Below are 27,662 nucleotides of genomic sequence, written 5' to 3'. Positions count from 1 at the left end.
TCAACAGCTGGATGACAAAAAGATACAAATTTGACGAGGTATAATCCCTGCTTCTAGCAACATCAAGTAAATGTATATACTTCATATGCAAGTTTACCCAAAAGTAAATTTTGTTTTAGATTTGTATGCGTACAAGTAATGTTAGAATTTACGGTATTTTGAGGAGAATTTTTACTACAGCTAAGTCTCATGAGGTGGCCACTTTCTGATCTTTACCTTCGTGAAAGGCAACAACGGTTTTGCTTTGGATAATATATATTTCTTTTCACTTGCACCAACATTTGAGCAGCAGAAATATCTTACAATCTCATAGGACCTACAAACCTTACACATTTCTCAGCTGAGAAAAACTCAGTTTGTTTAAAACAGAACCCGCATCTAAATTAAGATTTTACAATATCCAACTCAGTTTAGGTGCTTCTCCTTTCATGTGAATGTACTGAAGGCGGCCTTCACCTTTCTTGAGCCAAACCCAATCAATAAACTATAGACTTCAAAAAGATTGCATTTTCAGGCACTCTCCTTCACTGGTCTCTGGCGCAAACATCTGTGAGCCACATGAGAAGCAATCCTGTACTTAGAGCCAATTCATACTCCCTGCAGTGGTTTATTTCGCATTTTTCCTCCGATCCTTGTCCCTCTCTCTCGTCCTATCCTTGTTATGATGATTGTCCTTCTCTCTACTCCCACTCTTCTCACGTGACCGCTCTCTCCCACTCTCCTCCTGTGACCTGTCTCTGTCACGGTGCCTATCTCGATCCCTGTCTGATGACTTCCTCTGTGGACTGCGGCTTTGACTATCGCTGCGACGGCGCTTCCTTGCAGTATCACCGACACCATGTCTCTCCTTCCTCTCCATAGATATCCTTTCTGCAAGTTCAGTAGTTTGAGTAAACAACAGGAATCTAATGCACATGGATGCTGCAACACCATTAAAAAAAGGAGTCTAATGTATAAACTGGCATAAATAATTTTTCTAGAATTAACAGTCACAAATCAAAAACACGGATCAAGATAAAAATTTATTAAATTCTACTTCTATTAATATTTTTGTACTTTTTACTAATCAACATAATGTGACATCACATGATCAGAAATTGCAATATACCTTCTTCAGTATATTCCATGTATATAGATAGACATAAGAATATAATGGCAAAAATAGCTTTTTTTTTTTCTCACTGACCAGATGGATTCCTGTTGCTCCATGAATCATCGGCAGAATCTGATAAACCAAATTCAGATTGAAGTCGTCTTCGATGAATCGCTACCTTCTTTTCGATTTCATCTTTACCTCGACAGCCCTGTTCTTCAAGAGATTCACGGTATTCCATTACAGCGACCTCTAAACGCCTTAGTTTCTGTCTGCAGGAGAAATAACGGTTAATCAATTATGGACTGAAGATTATCATTTTAGCAAAACAAACTACAAGAAGCTAGGTAATTTTAGTTTTCTTATATAAGCATGTTCCGACCTATATTCTTCATTCATAACATTGTCAGGGTGAGTATGAATGCCAGCATCAGCAACGACATCCAACTCAGCAGCCTTTCCAAGATTACCAGCATCTTCACTCCCAGACGAATAACTTAAGCCCAAACCTGAAGGACTTTTCTTATCTTCATCATCACTACCATCATCCTCTCGGCTCCATTTAGAAACTAGTAAAACTGGATCAGATTTTCCTCTCTCGTTTGTAACTGTTTCATGCTCAGGTGAAACAGAGTCTTTCCCAATCACTTCGTTGCCATACTGATTTGATCCAGTCGGGCCCAATAATTCTGTATCAAGTTTAGGTTCTCCATGTCCAGCATTATGGGCATTCCCGACACCCTCATCCCTAGCATATTTATATGAATAGCTTGGTCCATATGTTCGATCATCATCTTGTTCATAGCCTCTCCCCCTTTCTGCTTCTTCCAGATTAAGCAATCTGGCAACCATCATCTCTCTTCCACCACACTGTGACAGACCATTGTGCCTGCAGCGCCTTTCTAGTTCAGCAATAGGAAGGCACAGTAGCTCCTTCATGGCTGCTTCCCTTCCCATTGCCAATGCACCATCTTGGTTAGGCTTACCCCCATCATAAGTTGCATCTTCATGGCCAGTTTTATTTTCAATCTCTGGTGCATCACCACATATCAAATGGAAGGAGATGACACCTGAATTGCTTGATCGAAGGAAAGTGGCTCGCAGCCCACTCAAATATGCATCTGAAAAGAGAAACCAGTCCGCCCATACTTGAATAACCTTGAGAACTCTTTCCTGCAGCCAACACAAGGAACATGCAACATGTGATGACAACATCAAAAATGACAAACTTATGCCTTGATGGAGGTCTCGAGTTACCTTCAGTGCTTCGGCAGTGATCCGTCCAGTGATGCTGCGATACAAATCATTGAAGCTCTCCATTATGTCAGGCAAGGTTGCTTCAAACTTAGTACGATATGCAGAAGCATTCTTCACTGGGGCACTACTGTTATGCAGAATGTCAGATACCAGCATAAGTCTTGCAACCTTGGTTGGTATAGGCGTTTCTTTAAGTGTTAAAGACTCGGTAAGAACCTCAACTATCTGTAGTAGATCAAGTAAAAATCGAAGGGTTAGTACAAGAATGGAGTTGCAGAGCTACTGAAACAAAAAGCAGGACAGTGAAAAAGGCAAATAATATCAGCATTCATTTAGAGCTAAGCCTACTGCTCATGCAAGATAAAGGTCTTATTAGTTTGTGCAAAGGCTGCAGTGAGAAGCCTTCAAAACAAAATATAGATAATGTTAAGCAGGATTTAAAATTTGGATCTCATAGGAAAACTCCAGAAAAAGTCATCAAAGAGACCTATCAGAAAAAGACGACTCCTTAGTATCAACCACAATACAAGGTTAGCATTACCTCTCCAGCAGCATCAGCATTATCCAACACAAACCCCATAGTTTCTTTTATCTGACTCCTCTCTAAAGTCAAGGACCGCAACATGTCCTCAAATTCATCTCGCTGGGCATCTGTCAATGTACGCTCCAATTCCACACGCTAGAACCACATCGAGGAATTATTTCATCGGAGGAAAAATTATTCTTGCCACACGTTAATGAGAAATAAAGCAAGCCTGGACTTATTGTGAACTATATTATTTGTAACTCATGGATAGGGGAAAACAATTGCTATAATCTGCTATGATATGACAGCTTACCCTGCTTCTACCAGCTGCAAAAGTAGACTCTTTTTCATGCTCAGGGCTTCGACTAGGTGGCAAAGAAGGTGGAATCCACCTAGGTTAACAACAGAGGTTTGCATTAGAAAAGAAAAAATATAACAGCGTACCAAAATCAGCTCAGAACTAGAAAGCAACCATGATGTCCGACAGATTGCACATCATAATAGATCAAAACTTTGATCTTAGATGAAGTTTGTGTCATGCAGACACAACCACAATAGGAAACAGAACCTAAGAATCTAGCTTACCTTCCACTGCCCGTAATCATGATGAAGGGCTCTGTCCGCCATCGCTGAAGCGTATCACCCTACAATGCCATAGAATACACGTTTCTCAGAAGGGTGATCGGCAATATCCTTTCCATTTTCAAAATTCCAAAACAACTACACTCTAGAACAACATAATGGCATAAATGGAGACCAATCCCTTTACAAAAGCTTTCTGGTTGTTATGTGGCAGCTTTCAACGTATTTAGCAATCTTCAGCTTGCAAACCTTGTATAATGCTGGGGCTCTGGGGTCACTTCATGGTTCACATCCATAAACCTCATTCAAGATGTAATATGAGGCTTTTCATGTCAATAAATAGGATGTAAAAGACATTCTAACCCGTCAATCAGCCATTGTATTATGGGATAAATTTGATGGGACAATGCCAGAGAACAACAGGATGATGTGGGCACATTGGGTGGGCCTTTCTGATTGAGGCTCCATCTGAAATTGAGCTGAATGTACATCCTTTTAATTTTGTAGACCATGTTACAGTTTAATTGGGTGGGGCTGTCTGATATCGTGTTGTCCTTCAGGCACAAAATCTTATGGATTTAATATGTGGAAGAATGATCAAATAAAACTCTCAGGGATGCATTAACTTTTGACGGTTGTTTAATGAGGAACCCAAGCAAGGTAGGAGATTCAAAAGACACTAAGGTTCATTATAACATCATTGTAGAGGTCCGCAAAATCAGAAGTCTGAAATGTTCCCTTAGACCCCTGACACATTAGATCACCAAGAAATGAAGGGGATTGTACAATGAGAAAAATTCTGCAGAATTGTTTCGTCACTAGGGGATTTGATCATGGCTAAATTGTAAATTATGTAGAGAAGATTTTGGCATACAATTATTCGATCTTCATGTTTTACAAGCCATGGATTTTATGTCACTAGTAGACAAACTAAGGAAGACTTTGAGGAAGCTCTACAAAGTACGAATGTGCAGCTACCTCTTCTTCCATGAAGGCTTTACCTACTGTATGACTACTTTTCTTTTCTTGGTATTAAAATTACCTGAATAACGGCAAATTAACAAAATGAATGAATATTTCTAGCTAAAGGCAAAACAGTGAACAAGAAATGTATTGGTAAGAAGAACAAAAAGCATATAACCTGGGCAAAGGAGTAAAGCCTCCAGATATAATATGTATGCTCTTTTGATCTAAGATCAAATAAGAAGTTAAAAAGTGGATTTCCGCGGCCCCTTTCCATTACAGCTTGCTCGAAAGCACATCCACCATCAAGAACATACAATGCCATTGTGTTCATCACATGTCGTAAGTGATCATCATCTGGAGGTACGACCACTATATCTGGAACATTTGGAGTAAGCACCTAGAAAAACAAGTAAAACCATGGAAATACTTAAATATGTTTAATTTATGTGAGAACAAGCAGATATTATGTGAACAGTAAAGAAAGTTTTCAACAACATATAAAACTAGCAACACTGACACAATTTTGATTAGCCTTCACGAGGTGAGCTGAGTTCCAGCCCATAAATTTAAAATAGCAAATCACTTTAAAAGCAATCTACACTACAAGACAGAGAACAATAAGTAACATTGAATAAAGGGACAGAACAATCAGTTGGAGATGATTTGAAATGTAAGCAAGCAAAACAAAAAATCATTCAGAGGGAAGTGGCTGATGCATATTTACATGTTACTAGATGAATAAAGCTACCATTATCTGCAAAAGCATTGTAGTTTCACATACTCATGAAGAAGCTGTCACATCATATTCCAATTAACAAGTAACGGGAAATGGATTGGACAACAAACCGATCAGGCACATTTACATGGTCAAACAATATTTTTTTCTTTTTTCTTTACAATCCCCTGATATCCGCCGTATATATAATTGGAGAAAAAGGCAAACAGTCACCTTTTTCTCTCAATTACCTAAAACTTGGCTCTTTCTAAAGGACTTCCACATTTTAGCATAATATGGAACTAATGTCCCAATGATCAAGAGTAATGTTATGCACCTTTAGTAGATACAATCTATAAAGCATTAACAATAAACAGTTAAGCATGATGACAGCACCAAAATTTCTATTGAATGATGACTATTTCAGCATTATTAATAAAAGAATGAAATCACACTAAGAGAGTTAATAGGACAAAAAGCATATCTTCGTTTTCTTTCTACACTATAGCAATTACAGGTTACCACAAATCAAAATATATGGTCACTGGACTTCAGTTCTCAGTGGCACTAACCACTAAAAACATATAGGCCATCAAATAATAAGCCAACTATTTTATGTCATCAGCATTCTTTTTCTATTAGAGGCCACAATTTTTGTCAAGCACTTGGAAGATCTTTCTAAAGATTTGGTCCATGATTTTTGCATATGCCCTTAGCATTATCAGCCTCACAAATTGTATTAAATAATAGGAAGGAATGTCTCAAAGACATGTATTGATCACATAAAAATGATACCTTCATTTTCCTGTTTGAAAGTAAACGACAAATCAAGCTTTACAAGAAACAGGCATTATAACATCTAAAAACAGCCTGGCAAAGTAGGGAAGAAACTTTTTCACTAATCTCTCAACTTGTCACTATGACAGTAACAAATATGAGCCATCGGAGTATCTCATCATTTTCAATTTGGCCTTCTGTTAATTCTTTTCAAACTAAAATTGCGTCCTAAGCACTTGCTCCACTTTTGCTGATTTTAGACCCTAATCTAGCCAAACTTTTCTTAATAATCATAATACCAGTCAATACTCTCATAAATATCAGCAATTAATGCATTATGGCACATGCCAGACCAACCTTTGGTATAAGGCAACTAGTCAAAATTAATCTCAAGAAAAGCTAACTTATACATCTTAAAATCACATGCCGTGGTGCTCAATCAAAAGTTTTCTTCCAGTTGATAAGAACATGTGTAATGCATTGTCTTCTCTACTGGTCAACAACTTCCCAAGGGAGAGAAATCAAATTGTTACCTACCTGGGTATTAAAGCAAATTGGTTCCTGGAGATTGTAACATTTTATGTTCCACTACCTCACTGAGCAGCTCATATATGTTCCACTACCTCATTGAGCACCTTATATGCTTTCCTTTGATTATAATTGGTGCAGTTATGAGCATCACCTTTATTCTAGTATACAGGAAAAGAAAGTCAACTAAAACTAACCCAATTTATTATCATAGAGTGATAATAATAGATGCTCTTAATCAACTAAGCTGACCGCCATATCCCTTTTTTATCTGGAAAATATATCTGCCCTGATTTCAGAAACGAACATTGATGTGTTATATTTTCATGGCCTCCAAGAAGCACAAGGAAAAAAATTGCTGCTACTCATCTTGCATTTCCATCTCACAAGAATAAAAGGACTAAACAGCTATAAGGCATAGAATGTGAAAATTTGAAGTATATGCTATTGACAAGAAGTCCTCAAAGAGGCAGTAGCATCCTTTTGCTAAGGATTGTCCGCCACGGTTTAGGAACTAAGCAACAGCATGCAAGCAGCCAGCCAGCTGAGCAACCAATCGTGATTATTCACCTCCATTTTTTGCTGATCATGACCATCAAGTAGGTGTTAGACCTTAGTTCTCAATTAAGCAAGCAGTTGTATTACTATATATCTCTGATTATATGGAGCAATGAATAAATATTATAATAGACAACCTTTACCCAGCAGTTGGACATATAAATTGACAAGTTAACTATTCACTTCCAATACATTAAAAAGCATTGCAAGTATCTCCAAAACAAAAAGATGAGCATATCTACATGCTAGAAAAATTTTCTGCAAATTTTAGCAAAATAGCCATTAACTACAGGCCCAAAAAAAATTCTCCATGATCTTGCAGATGCTCCAATCAAGTTTTGACAATCCAGGGGATACAAGGTCCGCCGTACCAGTGCCGGTCGGCGTACCAGTGGCAGCCCGGACCGGTCCCATACCGATCCGAACCAGTCCTGTACTAGTTCTTCAACAATAAACTACCGGTACCGGATTCCATGCCGGACCGGTACGTACCGGCCTACCGGTACGGCAAACCATGGATACAAGAGTTACAAGGTCATAAGATAAATATCACAGAAATAAATTAATGAAAGCCGAAAATCAGACCTTTAGTAATAACAGGAGGTTTAATTTCTATTTTAGGGAAAACTTTGTGCTGAACCCAGGATATAGGGGCCAGACCAAGACATATGAGCGCATTGTCGAGTTAGACGTTCAAACTTCAAGATTTTATGCTCTCAAGTGACTTGGTCAAATAAAGCACTTCACTAACATAGACTGGACATATTAATTTCCATCCATCAATTCTATCATCAGTTCATCGACACCTTATTCTCATTAAGGGTTGTGTTTTGGTTAGATTTAAGTGTTTTAATATCCAGATGTAATTACAGCCACAATTTTCATAATATATCCAGCTGAAATTTCTAGCAAATTTTACATTCACTTAGTTCAAATGGATTCCATTCTACCTCTTTCTTATTTTGTCATCTTGTGCTGCTGAAGCCCTACTATCTTGACTTCCGCAAACCCATATGTTGGGACTAATCTGTATTCCGTGTTAATCTGAAATAGCATAGCCTGTGCCCACAGACTACATGGCCAATTCACATCATACAATTTCAAAAATTTAAGTAGATGACCTAAAATTTAAATGTCAACTGCACTGAAAAAAAAAACTGGATTAAAAGGTTTATGTGACTTAGTTGCAACAGACTATAAATTATTACCTAAAGAATATTATAAAAAAATAACCAAACAAGATTGCTGTACATTGTTTCCATATTTTTGTAAAAAAATAAGATTCATTTCATAAAATTGGCTATTAATCAAGAAGAGTAACTGTTAGTCTTGCAATAATTACATTTCAACATTGAAAAGTATAGGCTGAATGATGTTTTTCTCAATAAATCAAGTAACATACCAACTCGGAGTTTTGATTTGTAACAGAAGTAACTGCTGCACCATCAGGGCCAGATATAATCACAGTACCACCCTGCCATTTACCATAATGAAAAATAGTGTCATTAAATGATAGGTAAACCCCACATGAGTGAAGTGAAAAATAAAAACGAAGAACAAAATACTTCAAAGAATAAATCTGTTTTCCAAAAGCTAAAAAATACATGTAATCTAACAAAAACAATTAACTAATAGAAACTCTCTCTTTTTCAATTAAAAAAAGAAAAGGTACATATAACGAGCACAGAAGAAAGTCAACAGACCTCCTTATTTCTGATGGCCATGTGACCAGGTGGGGGAGCAGGCAATGCCTGGGATGGAAGAGCCACAGATTTACCCCATCCAAGCTTCAACTCATATTCATAAACAACTACACCTGAAATAAACAAATTTTAGTACACAATTCGACCTAGAAAATAGAAACTCATATTCAACCTGGGGCCTAGATGATTTCAGCAAAATGCAGTGCAACCAATGAAGGATGTCATTTAAAGTCAACGAGTAACAAAAGCTGCTCCTTGCATATATGTAAACATTGAGAAAGAACACTAAGAAACATCGATAAAGAACTTGTCACCTAGCATGCATACCAAAGGGCCAAAACAGGGTTTGTGCATTTAAACCATCCATTTTCTGCCAAATACAAATGCCAGGAAATGCAAATGTGAATTGAACAAAGAAGAGATCACTGCAGCCACATATCATTAGCTTAACCTAGCACTGACACATGTCAGTAAGATAAAAGGGAATTTGGAAGACTAAGAATCCATGATGGAAAACAAATTGAAGTACAAAATGCTAGTTTGTTAACATACAAAAGTGAGAGGTATATATTACTGAATTACCGACTAAAGCATTGGTGGAGAGAAATAAAAGGGACACAATAATAGTTGGGCACTTTAATAACGAAGTACACATTCAACAGGCATGATCTAAAAGGTTAACATAAATGTTTCCCTTCCTATTTGCTATACTATTCTCTGCCCTGAGTTCCTGGTATTCCCAAGAAGTGCAAAGAGAGCTTGCAGACATCTCAGATGGTAAAGGATTAAAAATGATTCCTTTTTTGAAGGGGTCAAAGTGGGGCAAAATAAATTGGTACAAGAGAAATCATAGTAACAAGGAACTGATTAGTTCTAGACAAAATTCTTATCTGTAGAATACTTGACAACAAGGTTCGCCGATCCAATATTGGAGTTTGTACCAGCCGGTGATTGATTTGTTGCGGTACAGAGCATTCTGGGGCGTACCGAAAATAAGGAGAGGGAGAAGAAGAGAGAAAGTGGGAAGGGAGGGAGAGGAAGAGAGAGAGAGAGAGGGAGGGAGAGGAAGAGAGAGAGAGAGAGAGAGGTGCCAGAATCCGAGGAGGAGGGCCACCGAGGATGCGGGGAGAGAAAGAGATAGAGAGATGGAGGGAGAGGGGGGAGAGAGGCCTTAATCTTGAATCCTTGGAGAGGGAGGAGGAGGGAGAGGGGGAGTCAGAGGGACTTACCTAGGGGCGATTGCAGCAGTCAGCGAGGGCAAGACAAGCGTGAAACCCTCCAACAAGCAAACAAGTGAAACCCTTGGGAGGGCTGTCTAAACAGAGAATCTGGGGAGGGCTTTTATAAACTAGGGGTGAACTAACCCAAGAGGCTGAACTGTCTCGGGCCGGTCTCGATATGATTTCATACAAGCCGAACCACCTGGTTCAGGCCGGTTCAACAATCCACGCTTGCCAAGCAAACATGTTATGTAAGCAAACCCTGAAGAACACGAGTGACCAAAAGTTCAGGTAGTAAATTTGGGGGTGAAAATGGATATGATATTGCAAAGAGAGGTGGTAAGAGATTTTAAAAAGGTGTCTTAGTGCACGAGGCTCCAGTCACTGGAGTGTCTAGGGAGGGTCAAATGTACATAGCCTTACTCGCACATATGGAGGTGTTGTTTTTCTATTTCAAACCCGTGACACTAAGATTACAATAAAGCAATCTTACTGTTGCACTAAGACGCATCCTCAAATCAGAGAAGTAGTAAGAAACTTCCAAATTAGATATGTTATTAATTCTTAAAAAAAATATAAAGCCACTAAAAACCTAGAAATTACTACATATGCAGCATATGATAATTAGTAGTATCAGTAAGATACAGCGAAAATATATGTAACTAGAACAGGAATCCAAAAATATTAGACACAGAGTCTGCTGAACCGACCTGAACCGGTCGGTTCAGCCCGAACCGGACCGGTACCGACTGGAACCGGTCCGGTTCCAGTGTGGAAATCGGTTCCGACCCAATATGGGTCGGAACCGATGGTTTCGATCACGTACCGGTGCGAACCGAGGCGGTTCGCACCGGTACATGCCCATACCGGTGCGAACCGCTCGGTTCGCACCGGTACGTGATCGAACCGATGCGAACCGAGCCGGTTCGCACCGGTTCGGTGCTGGCAATGAGGTGCCAGCGCTGTGGCACTATGATAGTGCCACAGCACTGGTTCAAAGTGCCTCTGAGAGTTCCTCGAGGATTGAGCATACAAGACTACAATGCTGCTTGGTTAGAGGGATGGGTTGATCTGCCTCCATATTATGCTGATGATCCAGATATTGACGAGAAGCATCGCCATTCGACCCGATTTTAGATATTCGAGAGTGATTTAAACGTATGTAATTGATTGCATCTTAATTTGAAAATTTTTTATGTTCTTCATCTCATTATTTGAATCATTTGGAAGTAAAAACATCCAAAAAAACTCCAAAAAAAAAAAAAAGACGATGGGTCGCTAAATGTACCCTATCGGTACGGCCTCGGTTCGGCTCGGTTCGGCAACGGTACCGTACCGATACCGGAGCCGACCGGTACGTCGGTACCATCGGTACCGCGAACCTTGATTAGACATTATGGGAGAAAATCAAAAAGAGTAGTGCACAATTATAGGAGCATGCACACAGCATCTAGAAATTCAAGTAGTGCAAGAGGGATGTCTCACATGGAAGCTTAGGAGAGTGAATAGGTAAACAACCAGAGGTGTAAATACAGTTACAGGAGAAATTATTTAGTATTGTTACTAAGCCCTCTTCATATAATCTTGTTCAAGGAGGATGCTAATAGACTGAAAAAGAAAAAAAATAAGCATAAAGAATGAGCAGATTTCTAAAATTAAAGGATCAATTTTTTAAAAAAATCAAAAAAAGAGTTCAATGAAACATTAAGAAATCAAGAAGTATAGCTTTCTACACAAAAACCGAAACATTCAATGAGACTTTTTATCCAGAGACTTTTTCTGACAAGTGGCTATAGTCAATGAATCATACCTCCTTTTTATTGGCCTTATCCACCAACTCAATTTCCTTATTTAGAGATTATTACTTAAAAACATGGAGCTTAAATATAAAGACACATTTTATATCACCCTGCAGAGGTGACATAATCCATACAAATTTTGTGCAAAAATTAAGCATAGAATCATGTCCAACCATAATACAGATCATTTAATTAATGATGTGAAACTATAGAAAATCATCAAGCACTGCTATTGGGACTCGAAGTATAGACCGATGTCAAATAAAAGATTATTGCATATAAAGACCAGCACAATTCAACAGAAGAAAAAGGCATAGGAAATATAAAAGTAGTAGAGATTGAGAGTTTGTTTAACAGGAGCAAGTTTGATCATGGTCATTTTTAAGGGCATGCCAACTTTAAAAAAATAAGCAATATCATTCCCAAATGTTCACGTGGCAACATTTAACAACAATGTTTATAAGCATGAGGATCGGGTTGGTACTAACTTCATGGTTATTATACAAAATCCATTCTCTTTTCCTCATCATGTGAGGTTTTTCTTCATTCTATTTGTTAATCACTTAATATAAAAATCTCATATTACTATTTACAAAAATAAAACTTGTGACATCTCATATGCAAGAGAACAAGAAGTTTTCTCAAGATTCTTATAAACTTTCTGCAAAGCAGAGAGTACAACAAGGATATTTGACTATTCTGAAAGATGATCATAAAATGCTATGTATGTCAAATGTACAAAATAACTAAAATTATCTTTAGCAAAAACTTTTCACTAGTTGCTAGTTCACAATGATTTGTAATGCCATTGGCTTTGTGGATCCCAAATCACAACCAATCCCTGTACGCAACGAAAGCCCTTTGAAATGAGTTAAAAAGAAACTCCCTCATTATTTAAGTCATAACCCCATTAAATGCCAATTAGTAGCAGTATATACCACTTAGTACATCATTAATGTCAATAGGTCAAAAGGTCAGCAAACCTTGCATTTCATCCTTGGCAGCTTGTGCATCAGCTCTGTTCATGAAAGCAACAAAGCCACAATTTCTTTGCCTCCGCCTTTCCTCCTCGGTTCGAGGCCACATTATCTTCACACTAGCAATGGGTCCAAACCTCCCAAATGTTCTCAAAAGAAAATTTTCATCCACCTAACATGATTCATAATGGTGCGACAGTTGGTCAGTCCCTTAAACCAATAAAAAACAAAAAACTTGTAAACTAAACAAGAAATGAGAGCATAATCAGACCTTTGGTGAGAGGTTCCCAACATACAAGTTTGTGGTTTGAGGATCCCCATCATCAAACGAACCTGGAAATTTTCCACTTGGATCAGAATCATCTGGTAGCTCATCAAAATGGCTAGGTGGCTGCAGAAAGAAATTTTCCAATACAAGCAGATCAGAACTTCGTAAAATCTAAAAAGAAGCTTTTGTCTTTAAAAAAAAACAACGCTAACAGTTTTGGACATATAACTGCAACAATAATTTTACAAGACAAAAAATGTCTCAAAAAAAATATCAGTTGTTAAGATTTTAAAATACTAAGGCTGTCATACCAATGGATTGAACCTGTTGAGTGCCAGTGTCGGAACAAAAGTATCATCTTTTCTTTAAATACGAGATATATTTACAGATTTTAAGTGATTCTTATTGAAGTCTTGATGACATCTGATAATAAACATATTGCGAATCTTATCATAAGATTGGATTGGTTAGTTCACGATTATGTTTCAGCAATGTGCAACAACACATCTGTGTCTGTTTGCTTGAATATAGTTATAGTCATAGAAAATAGTCACATTGTGTACCAATTTTTGTTACACAGGGAACATTGGAGAGGGTGGGCTTGTGGGTGGGGCTGAACTGAGAGAGGAAATGGGCTTCAAAAAAGGTCATCCCAGCACATACTTTTAGGCTCGAGCGTGATTTAGGGAATCAACTTCATTTCAATCACTTGTTTTCCTTCTCCTCGTCAAAGAAAGTACCACTTTCACCACTGTTAGATTGTCATCATTATTTGTGCTACTTGGATACTCTAGATGTGTTGCTTTTGAACACATGTAGATGCGGCAGGAAAGGGCACATGCCTTGCTGAAATCAGCAGAAAGTTCTAAATCTTGGCACTTCTTTTGGGGGAATGACATGCAAGGGACTCTTAGTTTCAAGTCTCGAACGCTTTCATTGAAGTTTCGCATGCTTATAATCAAGGTTCGTTGAGTCAATACCAGAGGGCGTACCAGCCAGTGACTGGTTCTACGCAATACGAACCACACGGTATAGGTCCATACTATGCCATTCCAGGGCATAGCAAAACAGAGAGAGTCGGAGAGGAAGAGGGGGAGGGAGAAAAGGAGAGAGCAAGAGAGGGATGGACGGAGAGAGGAAGGGAGAGGGCCAAGAGAACCCTAACCCAAGCACGCACGCGCGGGAGAGAGAGAGAGAGAGAGGTGAGGGAGGGAGAGGGAGGGAGGAAAGGCACGCACGCGCGGGAGAGAGAGAGAGAGAGAGGTGAGGGAGGGAGAGGGAGGGAGGAAAGGGAAAAGCTGAGGAAAAACCTAACCCTAATTCAAGAGAGAGGGAAAGAGGGACTTATTGCTCTCAAACCATCGCGAGGGACTGCCCGGAGGCAACGAGCGAGGAGGGGGGGAACGCTAGGCCAATGTCTGCAAGTAGGGGAGGGGGGCTATTTCCAAAAATCCCAAGTTGGGAGGCAAGGGGCGGGGGTCAAAGCACGAGCGAGGGGACCAATGATTCAAGAGAGGGCGGATCATTAGCCTGAACTATTTTGAATAATTAGCATGAACCTTGCCGACACCCAATTGGTCCGATTCAGTGTGCTCCAAACTGACTGGTTTGGCATGGTTCAATCATCCTTGCTTATAATATCAAACAATCACAGTTATGTGGACACTTTAAGCAAAGTATCATCACGTTTATAGTATAAAGTTGGCAACAATTACGTATCAATTCAAGTATTGAAACACATCGTAAGTAACCTTAAATAAACTTAACAAATAACTTAAAAAACTTATAAGCCCGTGGCCATTCACTTATTTTATTTGTTAGACAACATATATAAGTTGTACACATTAGATGTTAAATTTTTCATAAAAAAAAAATAACAATTCCAAATTCAATGGTGAACCATCTACATCAATGATTCACGCCATTGATTTCTATCTACATCTCTAAAAATACCTAGAAATGCAAAAAGAGGATCCGCTCCAAATACATGGTAGGACAAAATACACGGTAGGACATTAATTTGAGGATCCAATCCAAGGAATGTCGTACTGCCCCAAACCCCAAAACGTCTGGTTCGGAGCATACCGAACTATAATAAGGGTGGACCGGCATAATTCCACCTCTCGGTTCGAAAAATTCGCCAAGGGAAGGGGAGAGGGAGAAGGAGAGGAAAAGAAAGAGAGAGAGGGGGAGGGGGAGAGAGAGGCCGGGGGAGGGTCGACAGCCCTCGTCTCGTCCTTTGTCCATCATCCGCTATTTCGATCAAAACAAGGGTGACCCCTATGAACAGCGGACGGAGGACGAGATGAGGACTTTCAAGCCCTCTCTCGGCCTCTCTCTCCCTCCTTTCCTCTTCCTCTCTCCCTCTCCCTTCCTCTCCCTCTCCCTCTCCCTTCCTCTCTTTTCCTCTATCTCTCTTCTCCTTCTCACTCTCCCCCTCCCTCTTCTGTCTGGCTTTGTCAATACAACCCAGAATGACACTACACAAGGGCGTACTATACCACCAAACAACCGGTATGGGTCCTAGTACCGGTACAGCCAACCTTGATCCACTCCATTGACATGACGACCTATGCATCTCAAAATACGTATAAATCAAAAATCAAAATAATTCCATACTTAAGATCACATCGAAACATTGTAGCATGTTATGGAAGTTGTCTATTTTAACTCACACAATGCATGGGTTAGAGACTACCAAAATATGTGTTTTAGTTTCTCGGCATTTTCGGTAGTGTGAACCCCCAAGTTGGAGGGTCCATTTATTTTGAAGCTTTGAATCTTTTACCAAATATCTAACATTTAGTTTATAGTCCAAGTCTCTCTCTCTCTCTCTCTCTCTCTCTCTCTCTCTCTCTCTCTCTCTCTCTCTCTCTCTCTCTCTGTGTGTGTGTGTGTGTGCATATATCGTGTCCCATGCTCAGACTTTTGGAGGTTGCCATGTCCAGCACTTAGGATGCTTTGACACTATGATTCCAGGTTACATTGATAATCACAGTGCTTACTGCTAGTAGACAATATTCCCTTTTTCATCACCTTCCTCGTATCCAACCACTTTCAATAGGGCAGTTCATGTACCCCTTCTATAAATCGCCACCATTCATGGGGATCTTAACTAAAGTTCGGATGGTACATATTCATTCACATAGACAGAACAGCACCTAAAAGGCATAATCTCAAGTCAACTAGTCTGAGATGGCTCGATGTGGTTAGCTTGGAAAAGAGATTTAAGCATTCCGGTTTAGGTTGAAATGGGTTAAAGGCTATCTAGTAGAGCCTTGAATGGATCCAATAAATAAATACAAACTCACCTGTCAACCTGCCTATACATAGAACCCATCCAACCCAACCATTAGGATCATATATGAGTTGGACAAGCTTGACCTGCCAGCAAGTTGGCCTGGGTTTGAATTTGAGATGAAACACTCAGCATTGTAAATGCTCCTACTATAAATATGAACTCTCAGTTCTATTATTGTTTTAGAGGGATAATAAGAGATGGGCACCAACCACAAATGGAGTGCACTTACAAAAAGCCTAAATAATGAATAGAAGGTCTAGGTTAAATGGAATCACGACCAACCATCAAACATAACCTGAACTCTCACCCTCATGTAATCTTTACCCTCCCCTCCCCATCTCTCCTCTTCACTGCCACCCACCACTTTCTTCTCTTCCCCTTTCATCTCTTCTCTCTCATCTTCATGTTGATCCAGCCAATAACCTTCCATTTTGGCTCAACCCAGCTACTAATACCCCACAATTCCACCACCATCAAGCCCTACAGCAGCCCCGCAACAATCATTCAAGCATGCTTACACTGCACTGCTGGTCGTTTTCCCTGTCTTTTCTTCCTCTCTTCTCCTCTCCCTACATCAAAGTCAGCCCTACAACAATCCCACTTCAACACTATCATCCAACCCCTTCACCTCTACCCGCCATTGCCCAGTGCCAACCACCATTCAAACCTTGGTGCTGCACCAGCAGCCATTAATGAACCACATCAATGCATCATCAACCATCCTTGCTACTCTTTTTCACCCTCTCCACTCCTCTCCTCATCTCCTAATTTATTCAGGTAGGTGTGTAGGATCTGATCACTGTCGCTAACCAGCTAGCAGGTTCAGGTTAGTCCTTACAACCCACTGGTGGGTTGGGCAGGTCAGAGTGATTACTGGTTTAGCTTATTAGTGGATGTCAACACGACTTAAACCTGACCACACCCAATGCATTGTCACCCGTAGGTAACTTTGTAGACCCAACGTCTTACTGCAATTGTATTAATTAACAAAATGTTACATCTTAAAGCTAGTGTAAATGATATAGGCCCAAAGGGTGCAAGGCAGCATAGAAATCAAAGGGGCCATATTAATTTAATATGAACTATATAGTTCATGGTTCTATAAGTATATATCTATATCACAAGTTATATTAGTTATATCTAATATTGTTTATAGAACTAGAGATGACCAAATAGAATTAATAAAATTCTATTTTTATGGTAGATTTTTTCTAACAGAAATATATGACTAATTATCTCATTAATAGAAATATTCTGAAGATAGGTCCCATTCCCAGTCAGAAATGCAATGAAATCGCCTTTCCCATTATTCCTCCACCCCTGCTACAAAGAAAGGTGTTCACTTCTTAAAATATTCCATATATGTAGGTGGGAACGGAGGAAAAGTCAGATTTTTCCTGATGGGAGCAAGAGTAACAATATGGTCTACAATGCTACATCTGCAGGTACAATGAGCAGAATAGTACAAAAAGAAAAAGGAAGATATGAAATAATCATAGTTGATGCAGCGGATGGTCATCAAGTTCACATGAGTTTTATTCAAGAGTTGTTATTCAGGTTCCTTAGTCTATACAGATTTCTTTTTGACGTATATTATTTTTTTCTCTTTTTATTGAACCCTCAATATTTCCATCTGCTGGTTCTAATACACTAGTTTCTACTTTATCATACTATAAATTCTTACTGACCTGCTTCTGCATTTCACAAAAATATTAAGATACACGACTGCTTACAGCTTTATTATCATTGTGGCGACCTTCTCGCCACTGTTCGCGTTCTTGATTACGCTTATCCCTTAATTCTTGTTCAAACTTCAGCTCCTCCAAAAATTTATCGATGGCTCGTTGCTTCCCTTTCTCCTTCTCCCTTGGCTTCTCCTCTTCCTTCTGCAAGTAAAATCAAATTGCTTCAAAGATAATAGCATGCAAAGCCCCCAAAAGCATTTTGTAAACTTCCAAATAAAACAAGGAAGAGTATAAGCACACTTATGTTAAACAAACATATAGACATACATACATATATCACACACACACACACAGAGAGAGAGAGAGAGTGTGTGTGTGTGGGGGGGGGGGGGGGGGGGGGGGGCAAGTTTCAAGTCCGATTCAATCAAGTGAAATCATAAGACAGGAGTCGAACACGACTGATCCAAGCCGTTGAAATACCTCTAAACTATTATTGACCAAAAATAATGTGACTTGGAGACCTTTGGCCTCTGCATCAAGAGCTAAAAAATAGACATTGTATCATGTTATTTAAATTGTCTATTTTTGACCACTTGATGCATAGACCAGGTGTCTCCAAATCACATGATTTTTAGTCTATAAATAGCTTAGAGATAGTAGATCACATTCAAAGGCTTGAATCATCAGTGTTGGGTCCCTTTTCCGATTTCACTGACAGGATCCGACTTGAAATCCAGCCAACTGGCTGTGTACCTGTGCATGTGCATGCGTCATTCAGCTGGATAATGAATCAGTCAGCAAATGAAAGAACTAAACATATAGTTTGAAACCTATGGTTAATATATTAATATTAGATAATGTGAAATAGGATAAGAAATACATGTCTAGAAGAGCTAATAAGCGTATTAATTGTTATCACCAACTATCCAGCATATCAAGCACTTTGTTGCCCCCAAGGTTTGCCATACCAATCGATATCGTACCATACCATACTGGTACCAAATCAATACGCAGCCTCGTTGTATACCGATACTCGATACGTCTTGCCGTCTCGTACCGCACCATGTACCAACACTATAATAGGATGGTACTTGTACAAGGTCCAATACCAAGATGGTGAACCTTGGTTGCCCCATTTATTATATATTTTGAGGTTTATAATTTCTTTTGTTATTGTTAGACAAATAGAAAACTATATAGCTCATTTGTTGTATCAACTATCTGGAATAAAGTATAAGTTTTACTATTGCCGCTCTTAATTTAGGTTGAATCTTTAAACAAGCCACAAATAGGAAAGGTTGTGTTCAAATAATAAGAGTCTGATCCTTAACACTTTCACAATTACATGTTTAAGTGAAAGTCTCTTTGAAAGTAAGAGAGAATTTTTATAATAACTAAGGGCCACATGTGATTTCATGAAAACTATATTTACAGGGGGGAGTGTGACGCAATAACTTGTGTTAGACTTTTCGCACACTTGACAGGAAAGATACCTCCAAACTTAAATAGGATTGCAAAGAAACTTAATATCTCGGAAAAAACATGTCAATTTACTGCTCCATTTGAACAGTATTTTTAGAATAGAAAATAAAGCCCAAAAGGATATCAAAATAAACAGACAAATATATAGCATTTGGTGAAAGACCAACTAATGTATTTAATCTACTAGCAGATGCTAAATACTAATGTAGTTTCCTGTGTTATGTCCAGGAGAAAAGGGACCAACAAAAGGCAGGAAAACGTTTTTGAAATTTCAAACAGTGAAGCAGTTTCTGCCAATTCAGACAGCTAAAAGACCAGCCAAACCTGCCCATAAGTCCTTCCACTAATTTCCAGATATAGTTAAATTCTCAAAGCATGCAACAAGCAATATACCCATGCCCATCACACTACTCCACAGGCATTTCAATCATGGTGCTGTGCAAATTGCTAACCACAGATGACAAAGTAACAAAGAGTAATGGGGAAGACCATAAAAATCAGATCATGGCAGGATCAAGATGCTGATATGAATATCTAAAACTTGAGCATATACCAAATCAACCATAGATGACCAAATTGTGCTCCAAAATAGACAAAAAAAAAAAATCTTAAAAGCATAGTTCTCCGGACCACTTTTCAACTGAAATTGTCATGGCAAATATGATTTTGATAAAATGAAACAAAACAACAGGAAAATATACATTGAAACACCCTTCATATTTAGAAAGTATATATTGTTATACAAGATGAGAGGTCAATGTAGCACTGTAAGTATCAAAGAACAAAAAAAGCAGTGTTTCTTGAACTGATACTGCAAACAGAAACAAGGATGATAACACCTCATGCTAACCTTTTTCTCAGCATCTCTTCCTTGAGATGCTGGTGGCAAGAAAGATGGGACATACCTGAAAAAATGAGCAATGTTATTAAGAAAAATTTCAAGAGCATGAATGGAAATCATATATATATATATATATATATATATATATATATATATATAATGAGTATTCACATGTACGTGAGCATGATTGTGTGAGACTGTCCGTGTGCATGTGTGTGAGCGAGGGAGAGAGAGGGGGAAATGGGAAGGAGGAAAATGTCACGACCAGAGTGAAACTTTGATCAATTAAAGGCAGAAATTTCAGGAAAAAAATGCAATTGATAAGATACATGAACTAGAAAACAAAAATAAATAATAATGAGATAACTTAAAGGTGGCAAATCACGACTAGACCTGCCAACCCAACCCATAGCCAACACGAGATAAACAAGTCCATGCTTAACAAAAACAAGTTTGGATCATAAACAGGTTGACTTGACTAATCCATTGATTAAATGGGTTAACTTTTGGTTTAGAATCCTAACCTGTTTAGCCCATGTTGACCCATTCAAGACCCATAGAAATTTTCCTTAATATCTAACCTCTCTCACATATCTTAACCCCCTCCACCTCCATCTCTCTCATTCTCCACAAAAAACCCTAGCCACCACCCATCAACCTCTTTCCCTCCATTGTACTGCAACCTTCTAGAGCTCAACCACCTTAGCCACTAGCCTCCTCCTCCGACTTCAATGCCCTAATCAGTTACCCAAGTCTAAGTCAACCCCCTCCAACAAGTAGGGAGCCCTCTAAAGAAGGTGCTAGAAGTAATGAGGACTCTAAACCCACCAACTTCGATTGCTCCTCCTCGAGGCCATCCCTCTAGGCCATGTGGCTCCAGCTCCGCTCTGACAGTTTCAAGCATTTTTTTCGTTGTGACCACAACCTCTCCAAGGTGCTCCCCTGTGCCAGCCATGAACCTAAACCACATCTCCAAGGTGCTCCCCTGTGCCAGCAACAACAACATCATGACTGTCAAGTGTGACAATGCCAACATTGTCATCTCATATATGAGAGCCCAAGTAAGCTGTCCATTAGGATTTCTAAATCAAACGCTAGAATTTTCAATTATTCTTGAATTGTTGACATTGCTGGGTTTAATGTAGTTTTGAGGTTATAGGGTTTGTGATTTTTTTTGGTTGGAGATGGATGATTGACTAGTTGTTAGAAGATTTTAATTCACTAGGTTTTCAACTTCTTTATAACTAGAATATTTAGACTGATTAAATCTTATATTAGTATTGGAACAATGATGGTTTCATATGTTTCTTGGTTGGATTGGAATTAATTCTCTCTTTTCTCCCTCTTCTATAATTTTTTCAACCATGTCAACCTAACCTGACTTGGCTCGCTTGTTAAACAAGTTACATGTGCTGGGTCGTCTTACCTATTTAATAAGTATGTCAGGTTCAGGTTTGAGTTTTTGACCCACTTGCTTAAACAAGAGGGGTTTGGGTTGACAATTTTTCTAGAATACCCATACCTTAAACCAACCCGAACCCACCAAACCCAACCCATTGCCACCCCTGACTCTAATTTAATATAAGGAAGCAAAATGAGCAATCAAATGCTATTAGAAAAATAGGCAGCATGTGTGTCGCAAGTAAGGATAATGAACAATAATCAGCATAGATAAGTTATTTCTTAGTACTCTAAGCAAGATATCCTGCCATTTAAACTGCATGACTGTCTCAATAGCCCATAAGATTGTTATTAGAATTTAGTCGTACTAGTTTACACTTGATTTCCAAATATTACATTTGAATGTCTTGAAACAAAAACAGCCAATCATAACATTACAAGAAGGGCAAGATCAAAGGAATGTCCAGCTATCTTTGACTTTAGCAAGAAATGGGTAGATTGGTGTTTCATAAGTAGTTCTGATCTTATTTTAACCAACTGGTATACATACTATTAACTGCATGTGAAAAGCATAAGTTGCCTCATCTCTAATAAGTGAGCTTATAAAGAAGAACGTGGAAAAGCACATCTTAACTACCAAAAACACTATAACTATGAATGGTCAATGGATGATGCACCTTTCTCAATAAAAGAAAACATATGCAAGTTTTGTTAAAGAAAACTTGACATTTAAACCAAATAGATTTTAAAGGTTTTCTAATTACAGCATAAGTTCTCAACCTAGGTTTAGTAAATAGGGATGCCCACATGGACCCACTATTTCGAGGCACTTGCCCCATTGCACTTAATGAAAGTTGAAGGGTGTTCCTGATTCTCCAGCCTGATACTAAGTGGCTCCTTTATTAGCATGATAATGCATCTATCTCAAAGATTTCTAGTGCATTTGATTCGTACTATTGCTGTAACAGGGCCCATGTTGATAGGTTTTAGTGTTCTAGCCTAAATCTCCAAATATGTAAAAAGAATTGAAACAAGAATAACCTGTCATCATCATTTTTTTAACCTCAATGAAATTAGCAGCTTTGAGTACCACTAATCATACCATACATTATGTAGGCACATGAATTTCTTGTCCTACTACATTAAACAAGATACAGTCCACTCTGCTTTCCATTGCCACCTTTAACTTCCATTGCATAACATCATCAAGTAAAACCAAAAAAAGGCAATCAATTAGCGAGTTATCATCATCGCCATCAACAACTTTCCCCTACAAACGGAATGGGGCTTTACCGAGTGGTCGCCCCCTCAATTTAGCAACCAAAGGTTCTAGGTTCAAGTCTTGATACTGCATCCCCAAGTATTTGACCAAACGCAATTATAGTGCGAGCAGGTCTCCCTCCCTTTCTCTCAAATTATATTAAAAACAAACAAAAAGCCTTCTTTTATTAACTATTGTTAGCAAAATATTATTTAAAGAAACAAAGAACATTGTACATCAAAATTGAGTAGTCCTTATAACAACGGTTTTGAGCGACTATCTTGGACTTGGACAAGCATGAACTGCAGGAAAGAAAATGTGCACATAGTTGAGCAATTATTACAATGTTTACATTCAAAGTTAAAAGCCGACTTATGAAATATTTAGTCTAAGTAACACTTCATCAAGGAGTAACATATTGTTTGTTCCGGTAAGGGCTTGGCACTTTGTGTATTTTGCTGATAATGGCACAGAATGTCAATGAAAAGACTCAAGTTCTGACATGTTAAAATAAACTACTTTATCCAACTTTTTCAAAATATAGACTAGTACTAAATACGTCATACACTCATACTGGTTAAAACATATAAACATAGCTTTTGAAAAAATTATCGCGACATAGGATCAGCAATCATTATACATATCATCATTGATTGTGGTTTAACATGAGCATTCTATAGTTTCAATTAATTTATCATGTAAACTACCTTTATGCAACTATTTATACATTATCAACACAACTAGGCCAACATTTGTTGATAAAAAACCACAGGGTGATATATAACCAAGTTGGCTCATCAGCAGCATTTGTAAGTGCCGTATATATCATGGGAAACTGACAAATTGATAGTACTAGAAAGCTCGTATCCACTTACCTTATTTTTTAACACTTGATACAACATATGATGAATTTTGGAAGGTCTTGTTTCCATTCTCGATGATTTTTGAAATCTTCCACATTGGTTTTTTGCCTTTCTTGTAAGCACTTTAAGACCCTATCTACACATAGGACATGACATACCCTGTCTAACTAGATGTCACCCAATAATGAGACATATCAAAGCAATATGCATCAACATGAACTGGCAGGTATGGTGCAATGGTACACACCCATGCATCAAGCAATAACTTCCTGGCATAGTATGTATTGTAGACACAAGATGGCACTGATGGGAACTTTAACCCTTAACTCTCAACTAGTTCAACTTCACAAAAAAAAAAAAAGATTAAAAGGCAGATTCTCCTCAAGTGAGAATAGAATTAATGATCGCTGTGTTAAGTGACAAAGGAATGGACTTCCTCCATATATTGCTCTACATGTTTTTAAGCTCTTTAGCTATAGACCAACTCAACAATTCAAGTCATGGTAGCTATCAATAAATGTGTGCGTGAGCATCAAAATGCTGAGGGCCATTTAGAAATTAAAGACACTTGACAGGCCACAATAGACACACCACCATTTGCCCAATGTTGCATGGACATGTGCCAAGTGTCTCAATGTCCAAAAATGCTGGATACGGGAGCCTCCAGTGTTCTAGGCACATCAACACGACATGCATGCGTACATGCATATATAACTCATTGTTTTGATGCTTTCCCAAAAGGGAGAAACTAAAAAGTGGAAGGGGATGGGGGGAGAGAGACGCAGAGAGATATATAGAGGGGGAGGGAGCGAGGGAGGGAGATAATACATTATTAACAAACAAACTAATAGAATAACCATGAGTCTACAAGTTTCTCAAGTTATTCATTACATTCATTTCAGCTTGCTTAAGATGTTTTATAATATTTAAAATTGATAACTGATCATGATAAAGTGATATTAAAATTAATGAAACCTTGCTTAAAGTGTCCAACACTCAAAACCAAGTCCCCTGCCACTCCAAAATGGGGAAAAAAAGAACTAAATGATAGCGCACTTTGCAGAAGCAACCAAGACAATTCAGAGCAAAGTGTTCATCCATATTTTCATGTGCCATATAGCTCCAATTCTGGTTTTGGTAAAAAGATACAAAATCCAACAAGAAACTGATGATTTCTATAGCATGCTCACTGCATCTAATATAACTTACACAATTTTATTCCTATAATTCTACATTTTTATAAAGTATTAAAAAAATCTTTAGTTTCTTCCTATCATCAACTTCTTGGCTCATTGTGTCGCCTTCTACCTAAAAATTCTGCAGCACTGGCCTGCATCCAGCCATCATATGCTCTCATCATCCTTTCCCACTCATTCCTCTGCTACTTCCCACATTGATGCCCTCATTGGCCAGACTAAATTAATATCGATCCATACTTGAAAACCATAAACATGATCAACACTTGATCCATACTTAAATTCAAAGGAGAATGGGTTGATCCACTACATAGTTATTGGCCTCTCATATATTAAAAGTTGTGAGTTTCCAAGAGTTTTTGAAAGTAAAAAGAAAGGAAAAGGCTTGTCACATCAGGCATATGCCACATGATCATCTAAGAACTTACAAGTGCTTTCACATAGTCAAGTTCAATTTGTTCAAGTAGTTCATTGTGAACCAATATAGATATATAGAAACAGAGTGCTGATATATCAAATCAGGTATTTGAGGAATAGTGGTATTATGTAGCAAATACAGAAGCTGAATTTTTCACGCTCCTAGGCACACATATCATCTCAAATTAGCTTGAAAATGAAAGAAATTAGGAAATAAGACAACTTTGTAAGGTAATGAATGGCAGCAAATAATAGCATTGAAGAATTTAGGGGTTCAGAGAGAAGGGCATCCTTTGCCCAGTTACACTCTTACCAATGCCAAGATTTGACTATTCACTATTCTATGCTCAAATAAACATAAAAATGCCTTAGATGTGCATCTAAAAAAAAAAGATCTCAAAAACATGAAATCAAAGTATAAGCGAACATCGCTAAAAGAAACTTGAGAAAATCAAAGACTTGGAGAGGTGAGCATGAGTTACATTGGTAAATTGCTCATATAATAGAATTGAAGTGGAAAAGAAAAGGTTGCATCTAAAGATGCAGATTTGCACAATGGAGCAAACAAATTATCATCAGACTGGTACATCTGAACAAGAAGCGAGTGCAATCCCAAATTTAAAATTTACCATTTTCAACTAATTGTTGGATGAAGTAAGCACACTACTTAAAAAAATTGTGAACTCCCATTTCATTCCCTTCCTATAAACATCTCCACCAACACCCATGTTATCTTTGTGTGGACATATGTACGCATACTTTGACCTGAAACTAACAAGCTTTATTTCTTCAATATGGAATTTTATTCGTGACTCTATGAGATTTGCAAAAAGTTTTACAACCAGCTCCCCATTTACAGTCAACTCATTATGGAAACAATGACCGAGTCTTAATCGCAAATTTGGCCAACAAGAAACTGGAAGTAAAGCTAATCTGTAAATTACCAAGTATATAAACATATTTTATCACATGCATATTTTAAGATCATGCAGCAGGGAAGCAAGGGTTTTGCTAAGCTAGAAAGTTTCTGCAATAAGGATAAGGTGGTTTCACATAGTAAAATGCATTGATATCTAAACAACAGATTATATGCATGTACAGAGATGTATATTTTATAAGGTATTGAAATAGATACAAGAAAAACTTTATTCCATAGCATTATCTTCCTACATCAAAAGTGACAAGCAGTTAATAAATGCATTGTAGTCTGATCAATTGAAATGGCACTGTTCTCTATTCTAAGCACGGAATATGGCTACCACCAAGATTCCTCTCTTAAGAATCAAAATACATTTGTTTACCTACTTCCCTTCTTTGGAACAGATGCCCCATCTTTGGACTTTCCACCTGTCATTGCCGAATGAATAAAAAGGCCCATCTTCTTATTAATGCGCTCATGTAACAAAAAAGAACATTCATGCATCCATTGCAAGAAATTAAAAGTTAGAGGTCAAAGTAAATAAACGAGTGTGATCATCACTGCGTAACACCAACCTTCTGAATCCGCCTTCAGCTTCTCATTTGGATCGATAACTCCTCCTCTAACAAAAGCCTTTGACCCAAGAGTGCTGTCGGCCTTAAAAGACTCAACAAACTCGGCATAGACACGAGCAGCTTCATCGTCCTCCCTCTTGAAATTCCACCATGCAAATTTTTTTAAATATATAATTAATCACATAGTTCAGCCCGGAGTTCGAAATCAAGAAAACAGAGGGGACCGAGCTTTTCTTACCTTCTTCCTGGCCTCCTCCACTTCCCTGTGTCTGTGGAAAGGGATCTTCTTCTGAGACGATCCCATCTTCTCATCCGATTCTAGAAACCCAAGAAGCAAGACAAAAAGCAAAAATATATCATAAATCCCAAAAAGAGGAGAAAGTTTGGATCCGTAGACCTCCATAAACAAAAGAAAAGACGTCCTTGTAAAAACCTCCGACGAATTTTATGGTTTCTGGCTAAATCACGTGAGCTCGGAACGATAAAAAAAGATCATTATCTCCAACAAAATCTAGCGTAATCGAGTCGGCTAAGTAAACCCTCGAAGCTCAGATGATGAGAGCAGCGCACCTTGGGGATTGATCGGGGTTTCGATCGCTGCGAAGAGATCTAGGGTTTCTCAAGCGCGCGCAACGGGGACGAGGAGAGAGCGAAGGACTCGTTCGGTATGCACTGTAGTATAGAATATAGATATACCGACCGTGGAGGGCGAAGCCTTATTTTGGGAATCTCCTGCCTAAAATTCTGAGCCC

The 27,662-nt window shown here is 38.4% G+C and overlaps 1 protein-coding gene across 4 annotated transcripts; it reads right to left on the bottom strand.

Annotated features, from left to right (window-relative positions):
* Positions 1-237: 237 nt before the first annotated feature.
* On the bottom strand, positions 238-27,662 carry LOC103709891 (protein RRC1-like). 4 transcript variants are annotated; one of them, XM_008795415.6, is made up of 18 exons: positions 27,481-27,662; positions 27,149-27,228; positions 26,911-27,046; positions 26,718-26,763; positions 20,288-20,342; positions 18,004-18,156; positions 12,973-13,092; positions 12,708-12,873; positions 8,706-8,818; positions 8,405-8,476; positions 4,600-4,821; positions 3,462-3,520; positions 3,190-3,268; positions 2,892-3,029; positions 2,351-2,575; positions 1,476-2,266; positions 1,187-1,365; positions 238-870 (listed from the first exon to the last, which is right to left on the bottom strand). In XM_008795415.6, exons 2-18 carry the CDS (start codon positions 27,212-27,214, stop codon positions 608-610), a joined length of 2,883 nt encoding a protein of 960 aa, XP_008793637.6. In that variant the 5' UTR covers positions 27,215-27,228; positions 27,481-27,662; the 3' UTR covers positions 238-607. The 4 variants fall into 4 exon arrangements, with proteins under 4 accessions (XP_008793637.6, XP_026661539.4, XP_088567024.2 ...); XM_026805738.4 differs by having other exon boundaries at positions 1,476-2,575; XM_088710898.2 differs by lacking the exon at positions 26,718-26,763 and having other exon boundaries at positions 1,476-2,575; positions 27,481-27,620.

Source organism: Phoenix dactylifera, chromosome 14 (genome assembly GCF_051530095.1).
Source record: "Phoenix dactylifera cultivar Ajwa chromosome 14, Ajwa_hap1_PhDact_Kaust_v1.1, whole genome shotgun sequence".
Classification (NCBI taxonomy): Eukaryota; Viridiplantae; Streptophyta; class Magnoliopsida; order Arecales; family Arecaceae; genus Phoenix; species Phoenix dactylifera.
Note: the sequence above shows the minus strand (reverse complement) of the source record. Positions and strands in the feature narration are given on the sequence as shown.